The sequence below is a fragment of the Chanodichthys erythropterus genome, chromosome 14, assembly GCF_024489055.1.
Source record: "Chanodichthys erythropterus isolate Z2021 chromosome 14, ASM2448905v1, whole genome shotgun sequence".
NCBI lineage: Eukaryota > Metazoa > Chordata > Actinopteri > Cypriniformes > Xenocyprididae > Chanodichthys > Chanodichthys erythropterus.
The window spans coordinates 6094344-6104692 of NC_090234.1; the positions used below are offsets into that span (position 1 = coordinate 6094344).

Here is a 10349-nt window from a genome sequence, read left to right on the forward strand (position 1 = left end):
ATTTTATTTTACAGAAATCACTGTTTTCGGACTACAACAAACGGCTGGTAGGGACTACAACAGGCTTCTTCCCAGGTTGGTGACATCACAAACCCTAAAATTTACATAAACCCTGAGAACACACAACAAAGGGGGTGAGGCCATGTTGTGTTGCTTTAGAGAAGAGGAAGAGTTGTTGTAGTAGAGTGTTGTTGCCATGCCGTCATTTTACGCCGGACTGCTTCACAAACAAGGGTCAATTAAACTCCACAGCAACTACATAAATGTATCCACTAACCTTTCAGAAACGTCCAGTTTCATTCTAAAAGTTGTAACTTCTTCCTGAGTCTCTCCATCAGTGTCGACTCCGGTTTGAACAATGTAAGGCTGAACACCGTTACTGACAATCCTCATTTTGGCTGCGTGAGATTCTCCAGCTTTGTTGTTGTTGAGCTGTTAAAGCTCCGCCCTCTCCTGGAGCGGCAGCTCATTTGCATTTAAAGGGACACACACAAAAACAGCGTGTTTTTGTTCAAGCTGTAATAAATGATCTGTGGGGTATTTTGAGCTGAAACTTCAGACACATTCTGGAGACACCAGAGACTATATTACATTTTGTAAAAGGGGCATTATAGGTCCCATTTAATAATGCGCTGTTGTTCACTTACAATCTATTTATTTGATTTTGTTGTATACTAAAGTACGAATCAAATTGTGTTGTCAAAATTGTGGTATTGCACATATGCTGGCAATAGATTGTGAAAGCTAATATTTAATGTAATGGAGAAATGTGTTTAAATGCCATGTGAGTCAATTGATATATCATTAATGTCTTGACAACTGAACACATTACCAGGAGCAGAGAAGTTTAGTGCTTACTTTTTACAGTAACAATAACAAGATAACCTCTACGATTACACTGTATTTCATACAGATACAGTCCAAGTACAAACTCCTAAAGTTATCAAATAACACAATATATTGGCACCAAAATGCAGACATAGCAATACAAGTAGGAGAGAGCGGGGTAAAAGTTGTCACACTTTTCACACTGTCTAACATCTTGGACAGATATGTTGTATTCATTACATGTATTCATCTCATTACGCAGTTGTAGACCGTTGAATAGAGAATGTGCACTTGTGACAATTTGCCCCATCGGCGGGTAAATTGTCACACTAGATTATCTGAAAATCTTCATTGTTATTATTGATTTTAATTTTTAAATTCAAACCAGAACTGGAAATATAAACAATCATGCCTACAGAATTTGGAAAAACTGTTATTTCAATCCAAACACATTAAGTGGCAAGACCACTTTACTTTGAACTTTAAACTCAAATGTTCTCTGGCTTGCACATAGATCCATGATAACTGAATGGAATACTGCAGATAACTCCCATAACTTAACATGTTTAATCTCTGAACATAACTGACTTATCATGTTGAACCTCTTTTTTGAGCATGTTCTATGTGTTGATTTGTACTGGGGCAAGTTGTCACATGTGACGACTTACCCCAAACTGACATGTGTGTTAATGTTGGCTAAATCTCAAGGTGAGCTCAACATAGCACGTCAGCTAAAGTATCAACAGACACGTTATTGTCTCCTCTATGTTGAGCAAAATAATAATTTTTGTGCAATTTTTTTTACTTTTTAAGCCAAAAAATAAGAAAATTGTGCTAACCTCAGATTAGAGTGATCTTGACCACATGTGAACAGGAAGTTGACTATGGAAGATGTCACACAAAGTGGCTATTTGATTTTTGAGATAGAGCCTCTAGTTTTGGAGTTATGAAGAATGTGACAACTTACCCCACTCTCCCCTAGCTATTACAACCATGAACTTTGTCAGATCTTAAAAGCATCAATATGCACTCTTCATTTCTCTACTAAAAGCGCTATTTTTAATGTTTCTGCCAGTAGAGAGAGATATCATCGACCCCGGGGGGATTCACAAACACCAGTCTTATAGCAGGTCAGATAATGTCAAAGATGCTTCGGGTACTTTCACTGTGGTAAAGTTTCCCCAGTCTGTGTTATTAAAAGGTGAATTTCAACAAGTAGACTTTAGTTTTTAAACAAATATAGGTCATTTAAATTTGCGCAGGTGTGAAATGAATTACGTAAAGGTACATTTCAGCCACTAATCTGGATCAATGGTTTCCACACACCACTGTCATCATTTCCTCTTTCCGCTACGGAGTTCCTCTTTACTATTAAAGCTGCTATTCATGGCCATAGACTTCATTTCGGCCAAAAGAGCAGCTCTCTCGAGGTAAGCTTTACGGTTTTCATTTTTACTGCTTAATGTTTTAAGTTATTGACTCAATCTCCACACAAACGCGTAGCCACATAGCGCTTTAGGCGCGTGATCGAAACACTTTATCACGTGACGGTAGTTTTTCAACATCCATATATAGTGATATTACACATCACTACAAGTTTAAAGCTAAAAGTGTGACTAAAGTTATTGTTAATACATTAAAACGGACTGTCATCATAAATAATCAGTCCTACAGTAATAGAAAGCGTTAAGATATTTATTTAATACGATTATACTGTGCTATTTTGGCGGAATAACAATGGTATAATAATATTAATAATAATAATAATAATAATAATAATCATAGGATAGACGAATCGTTTTATGAATCATGTTGATTTATGTCATTTGAAGATAAAAAAAATATATAAAAAAACAGTTGATGAATGAAATGTATTATTACAACATGATATTATCCTGCTGTAATACCTTTTCAAATTAAGTTTGATTGTGAAAATAAGTTATATACGTGTGTACTGTGTATATTTATTATGCATATATAAATACACACACACATACATACATATAACCTATATTTAAGAAATATTTACATATATTAGCCTATATATTGTTATTATTATTATTATTATATAAAGTGTCCCAATCACCCTGAATATATATATAGGGTGAATTGGAAAAAGTGTCCCAAACAATTTATATTATATTATATAATTTATATTATTATTATATATTATTATATAATTATATTATATTATATAAATTATATATACAAATTATATTATATTATATAAATGTTTATATGTACATCATAAATATACACAGTACACACGTATAAACTTTTATTTTGCATGTGATTGATCATGTTTGACAGCTCTACTCTCAGAATGAATCATTTGTCATCTCTTTTATACACAAACGATACTCTAAAATCCTAAATATCAGTAAATGAACTGCACACCCCAGTTGAGAATGGTGTTATTTCTTCCCTACAGTCGGTGTTTGTCCTCCTCGGAGTGGTTTTGGAGCAGAATGTCCGTCCTGTCCCACACCATCAGTCAGATCACAGACGAGCTCAGCACAGATGAGTGCAGGAGGATCTCTTACCTGTGCGGCGCTCTGGACACGGAACGCTTCTCCACAGATCCCAGAGGAATGCTACAGACGCTGCTGAGCCAGACCAGGATGGACTGTGTGTTCCTCATGGAGCTCATTCTGAAGATAAAGCGCTACGACCTGCTGAGGGAAGTGCTGAGCACCAGCAAGAGCTCGGTGGAGGGGATGCTGAAGAACGGCCATGCTGTGTCGGAATACAGGTAACGCTCTCCTGTTCCTCTGGGAAGATCCACTCGTGTTGAGTTTGGGATGCTTTCAACCTCTGTGTGTTTTTAGGGCACTGATGGCTGATGTCAGTGAGGACATGGACTCTGAAGACCTGAAGTCATTGGCCTTCTTACTGAGAGACACTTTACCTAAACAAAAGCTGGAAAACGTCCAGGTATGATGTGCTCAAAGCGATGCTCTTCAGCTTTTTGCGGGATCATGTTTCATGTGTGTATTTTTAACCATTTGCAAAATGCATTTGCAGAGTTTTTTAGACATTGTAGTCGAGTTGGAGAAACTCGACCGGCTCTCTAGTGAGAAGGTGGACTTCATTGAAAGCTGCTTGAAGTCCATTCACAGGTCTGATCTGGCTAAAAAGATCAACCGCTACCAGCAGACAGGTGAGAAATACCATCCGGATAACTAGTGGTTTGAGGTTATTGATGTTTTTGTAGATTAAAGTGCCCCAATTATGCTTTTTCAGAGTTTCCTGTAGTGAGTAATAGAGATGTTTGTGAATGTGAAAGATCTGCAAAGTTTCAAAGATCAAAGGGCAGAAAAATTGAGTTTTTGATTCAGTGATTCTGAACTGCTGAAATGAGTCATCAGTAACTCGGTTTCACTTCCTGCTGAATATACGTAGTTTTGAAACACATTTGCATAAAGCCAGTGTATGGTCTTCATTGGCTGCTGGTGAACTTTGACCCTCAAACATTGTAGTTGAAGTTGAGACTGGAAGAGTTTGGTTTGTGTTGTTTGTGTCGGAAAGACGCTTTGAGATTGATACGGTAAAACCAATGCCATCGTTACTGTTCGTATCACTGTGAAACAAGAGCTGAAATTCAGATATGATCATGAGAGTCTGGGTTTCTGACCAATCACAACAGACTGGGTCATCTGACCAATCAGAGCAGAGCAGCTCTCAGAAAGGCGGGATTATCGAAACTGAATCCTTGATCGAACTGTTTCAGACACTGAGAGAAAAGAGCTTATGATGCAGTTGATATTATGAGAAAATTAAAGTGTTTTTTGTCTTTGGATGCATGTAAACCTGCTGTAGGAGAGACAAACAAAATTAGGAACCTTTAACATAGCATAATAGAGGCACTCTAGTCATATAACCGTACAGTCAGTAGTTGGCCTGTCTCATTCAGAGGGGTTAATACTACGGGATGTCACTCACATGATACAGTATCACTTCCACATTACACAGTAATGTACTAGGAATGTCATGCGACATTGTGACACAGTTCCTCTTTCTTTCCGTCTTCTTAACTGTAGTTTCTGTTACGTCATGACAAAATGGAATTTATTAGGTTTGGTTTCATTTCTTAAAAACTGAACTGAACTTTTGCAGCATTAATGAACAAACCGGAAACGTCACCTCCAGACCACCCGCAGCACTGCAGACCACCACTGGTGAGATTCAGTTTGCCTGCTTTGTCATACTTAACACTTCAAATGTTTTACATTTCTGTTTTACACTTACGTCACTTTCACTGTTCGTGTCCTCCACAGCCACGTAACTCATTTGGTTTTGCATCAGTTTCCTGTAATGTGAGTCCGATGCACAAATTCTGTGGTGAGTTCACGGAAATACCAGTCAAAAGTTCAGACAAACCTCCTCTTTCTCTACCACTGCTGCACATTTTCCAGTATTAGTTAAGTGACGAAAACAATGGACTAACACAAAAGAAGAGTTGAGTCAGCACCCTTCGTCTAAAACTGTAAACGAGAATCGATGAGAAAAGTTAAAAAGTCAGCTTGATGCTTTCAGATTTTCTTAGTATTTGTCATTCACTAAATGTAAAATGCTTAATCTGGCCAATAAGTTTGTGAAGGCAGCTACAGATTCTGTGATGCATGCTGGGAACTCACAAACCCTCAGCATTTCAATGCTGCTCAATGTAAAAGTCTTTGTTCAGACAATTATGTTTGCCTAAAATCTGACACAGCCTCATATGGAGAAACAACTAATATTTCTTAGAAAACTGGAAAATATGTTTACAGTGAAACTTCCTGACATGCTTTATAAATACATCATTATAATTCTACTGCTTCCCTATTAAATATCATAATCATTTTTATAATTTTTTATAGATAAGCAGACAGCAGTGAAGAAAGAACCAGCTAGCTTTAGCTCTGGTTGCCAGGTAATCTTTTTTCTGATTTTTTTTCTGAAGTTTTTATGATGCATACAGCATGGTTTTTCTTCTAAATTACAAATATGTTATCTGATCACATGCTTTAAAGATATACCATATTTGTTCAATACAAGGAACATCGATGGTTCTTTATGAAACTGTTGAATTTTATTAAAACAAAAGGTTAATTGATTTTTTTTTTTTGGCTATATGCAAAATACATTCAAAATACTTCATATAGAGTTCTAGTGTTATGTACAGATGAGTACATGTTCATTTTGTTCAGTTTATTTAGGTTATTATCAGTATATAGACTGAAATACAGTTTTGCATGTTGGATAATATTTTGTTAATTACAATCACTTTAAACCTAGTAAGAGTTTATGTTTTCAGACTCCAGATATAAGAGTGTCAGTGTGAATGATTGTTATCAGGTGTTGATGTGATCTCTCTGGTGTCCAGCAGGAGGAGGAAGTGTACAGTATGCAGACGGACCCCAGAGGAGTGTGTTTAATCATTGACTGTGTCGGCACTGAAGCAGGTGAGAAACACTGCTTTCATCAAGTTTACACAAGTGTTTTTGAAAGAAGATTATGTTCACCAAGGCTGCATTTATTTGATCATAATACAGTAAAAACAGTTAAATATTAATTTATATTAATTTAGTAGCAAACTATTATCTAACTAGAATGACACTGGAAATATCTGTTTGGTGAGATTAGATAACTGGATATAGTTTTAACCCCTTAAAGGGTTAGTTCACCCAAAAATGAAAATGATGTCATTAATGACTCCCCCTCATGTCGTTCCAAACCCGTAAGACCTTCATTCATCTTCTGAACACAGTTTAAGATATTTTAGATTTAGTCCGAGAGCTTTCTGTCCCTCCATTGAAAATGTATGTACGGTATACTGTCCATGTCCAGAAAGGTAATAAAAACATCATCAAAGTAGTCCATGTGACATCAGTGGGTTAGTTAGAAGTTTTTGAAGCATCGAAAATACATTTTGGTCCAAAAATAACAAAAACTTTATTCAGCATTGTATTCTCTTCCGGGTCTGTTGTCAATCCGGGTTCACGACTCCGCAGTGACGCTGCTGACGTAAGACGCTGCTGACGTGTTATCCGGTGCGGCCGAGCTTCGTTTACAGTCTGAGGGAGACGCACGCTGTATTCAAGCTATTCTACATTGTTTGTATTTTGGTATTGCTATATTTTTTAAAATGGTGTGTAAGTGTGCATGTCGCGGATGACCTAATCGCCAAAAACAACCACGGCGATGTAAAAGTGCATTACCAACGCCGACAGATGAAAGGATTCAATGGAATCAGTTCAATGGAATCAATTCAATGGAATCAATTCAATGGAAAGGATTCCGGAAGAGAAGACAATGCTGAATAAAGTCGTAGTTTTTGTTATTTTTGGACCAAAATGTATTTTCGATGCTTCAAAATGTCACGGATGTCCTAATCGCCAAACTACGCCAAACTTTGGGTGAACTAACCCTTTAACTGTCACCCCCCTTTTGGAGCATAGATGTGAAAATACACTATCCAAACTTAAATCATTGTAATTCAAGAAAGCACTTCAACTGAAAGTATAAAAAATAAAAGAACTTTAAACTGAATGTAAATCAAATGTACTGTACTAAAAGAATATATATAAAATATATTTACAAAAACAAAAAACTCTAAAATTGATATAAAATTAAAGCCATATGTCTAACCAAGCTGTGTTCCAAATTTGAAGTTGATATCACAAAAATTGAAGTTCCTATGGAATTTAGTTTAGGTGTTGAAAATAGCCACCAGGTGTCACTCACATTCCATTGAAACTTTTTTTGATGCATTCTCATGTAACAATTTAATAAAATTCTGTCCAAATAGCACTTCTATCACAAAACAGACACCAAATATGGAAGCTTGAGATTCAGACCTTTCCGACGATACTTGTTTGGTCAAGATTACAAAAGTTTTGACGATAAAATAGTTCAAATAAATGTTGTAATATGAAACATGACAAAACCCACTAGGGGGAGGAGCCCACTAAAAGGATTTAAATGACCGTTTCCATGGTAACGCATTGTCTAATTTCAAAATGTGTTTTTTAAGCTTTCGAATGATACTTATGTTATGATTATTACCAAAATATGTGATACAAAAAGCTAATAAATAAAAACAGCACCAAGCGTACCACTGGCACACCGTCCTGCCAGAATAGCAGAGTTCACATGACAACTGTAACAATAACAGCACAGAAGTCATTACTATATCGTTGGAATCAATTTCAGAGTAATTTTTTTTTCTTTTTTTCCTGCTGATGAATGAATAAAAACAATGACAGCAAGTCAGAATCTTTAAACGGTTAGTTCACCCAAAAATGAAGATTATGTCATTTATTACTCACCCTCATGTCATTCCACACCCGTAAGACCTTCGTTCATCTTCGGACACAAATTAAGATATTTTTGTTGAAATCCGATGGCTCAGCAAGGCCTGCATAGCCAGCAATGACATTTCCTCTCTCAAGATCCATTAATGTACTAAAATCATATTTAAATCAGCTCATGTGAGTACAGTGGTTCAATATTAATATTATAAAGCCACGAGAATATTTTTGGTGCACCAAAAAAAAACAAAATAACGACTTATATAGTGATGGCTGATTTCAAAATACTGATTCAGGAAGCATCGGAGCACAAATGAATCAGCGTGTCGAATGATCTGTTTGGAGCGCCAAAGTCATGTGATTTCAGCAGTTTGGCAGTTTTACACTCGATCCGAATCATGATTCGATACGCTGATTCATTTGTGCTCCGATGCTTCCTGAAGCAGTGTTTTGAAATCGACCATCACTATATAAGTCGTTATGTTATTTGTTTTGGCACACCAAAAATATTCTCGTGGCTTTATAATCTTAATATTGAACCACTGTACTCACATGAGCTGATTTAAATATGTTTTTAGTACATTAATGGATCTTGAGAGAGGAAATGTCATTGCTCCCTATGCAGGCCTCACTGAGCCATCGGATTTCAACTAAAATATCTTAATTTGTGTTCTGAAGATGAATGAAGGTCTTATGGGTGTGGAACGACATGAGGGTGAGTAATAAATGACAGAATTTTCATTTTTGGCTGAACTAACCCTTTAAAGAGCTTGAGCAGTTGGCACTATGCTGCGTATGCTAATATTGTTATAGTTATATTTAAAGTTATCATTCTTGGTGTGAACGGGACTTTACATGCTTAAAAATAAAAGAGGTTTTCACAGTGATGCCATAGAAGGGCCATTTCTGGATCCCCAAAGAACCTGATCAGAGATCAGTTCTTAAAAGAACCATTTTTTCAACACTTAAAAATCGAAAGAATCTTTTGTAGAACGGAAAGATTCCATGGATGTTAAAGGTTCTTCATGGAACCTTCACTGCACTTTATTTTTGAGAGCGTCGTTGTGAAATGACTTCTGTTGTCGTTACAGATCAGCTGGAGCAAACCTTTAAGGCCTTACACTTCCATGTGATCGTACACAAGCTTCTGAGTGTGAGAGACATGCTGTCCACACTGAGGGACGCGGCACGACAGCGAGGACACTACAGGGCGTCTGCGTTCGTCTGCTGCATTATTAGCCGAAGCCGCTCCTCGGATCTGCTGGCCACTGACTCTCACGCTCCAGGACTGAGACTGGACACCGTCAGGCGCCTCTTCGCCTCAGACTCCTGCCCTGGCCTGGCAGGCAAGCCCAAACTCTTCTTCATCCAGAGCTATGAGGTCTGTGAGGGCTGTGTTGGGTGTGGAGGTCATGAGGTCGGAGAGCTGGAGACAGACGGGCCCGTGTCCTCGTGCCGGCCGAGGACTGTCCCGGCGGACGCTGATGTCTTCTGGAGTCACTGCGAGACTAAAGCGAAGCAGCTGGAGATGCCAAACCACCAGTCTGTGTACCTGCGGGCCCTGAGATCCTCCCTAACTGAAGGACAGAAGAGGTAAGACACTTGATAGCAGACTATTACAGTCGTTTCTGACGTATATCCGAGTTAAACCGGATCTCTTACTTGTTCACTAGATCCTTTATCATTCTCCATTAAGATTTATATATTACTAATGGCTTTGTTTCTGGTTTCAGGAGGACTCATTTGGTAGACATGCACATGGTAGTGAATCGGGGCGTATACGAACACAATAGCAAATCTGCCGGATCATCGTACTTAATAAATCTGAGACACACTCTCAGGAAGAATGTGTATCTGTCATGATTGTGTCATTAACCCTTACGTTTAAGTGAAGGTTGATGATTATGCCTGAACATCTGATGTTTGAGTGGTGAATATGAATTGTATCAATTATGGTTTGTCTCAGGTTGTCATTGTAGTGTCATATATTGTCCACATGTGGGCAGTGTCATCCAGCTTTGGCAGTGAACTTTACTACTGCTTGTGTTAAAACAAGTTAACATTTGCTTTGTTTTTACCAAACATCTGAACTGATTAATTAAAGAAAAAACACTTATTTAAATAATTTAATTGAATAAATTATTTGTTTAAATTGGTAAAATTCCAAACAATGATAAACTATGCTTCGACTGACTTGAACTGACATGAAACTACTTCTCGTCTCATTAT

General features: G+C 37.3%; 1 protein-coding gene across 2 annotated transcripts; it reads left to right on the forward strand.

The window, feature by feature from the left end:
• The first annotated feature begins 2147 nt into the window (after positions 1-2147).
• LOC137036317 (CASP8 and FADD-like apoptosis regulator) lies at positions 2148-10040 on the forward strand. Of its 2 annotated transcripts, none has more exons than XM_067410422.1 (10): positions 2148-2258; positions 3260-3580; positions 3657-3762; positions 3853-3988; positions 4945-5006; positions 5106-5169; positions 5688-5740; positions 6194-6272; positions 9212-9713; positions 9854-10040. In XM_067410422.1, the coding sequence occupies exons 1-10, from the start codon at positions 2215-2217 to the stop codon at positions 9981-9983; spliced, it is 1497 nt and encodes a 498-aa protein (XP_067266523.1). In that variant the 5' UTR covers positions 2148-2214; the 3' UTR covers positions 9984-10040. The 2 variants fall into 2 exon arrangements, with proteins under 2 accessions (XP_067266523.1, XP_067266524.1); XM_067410423.1 differs by having other exon boundaries at positions 6197-6272.
• The last annotated feature ends 309 nt before the right edge of the window (positions 10041-10349 follow it).

Coding starts and splice junctions, on each gene's coding strand:
- LOC137036317 (XM_067410422.1), top strand. CDS start 2,215: ATGGCCATAGACTTCATTTCGGCCAAAAGAGCAGCTCTCTCGAG. Junction 2,259..3,259: donor AAAAGAGCAGCTCTCTCGAG/GTAAGCTTTACG, acceptor TCTTCCCTACAG/TCGGTGTTTGTCCTCCTCGG. Junction 3,763..3,852: donor AAAAGCTGGAAAACGTCCAG/GTATGATGTGCT, acceptor ATGCATTTGCAG/AGTTTTTTAGACATTGTAGT.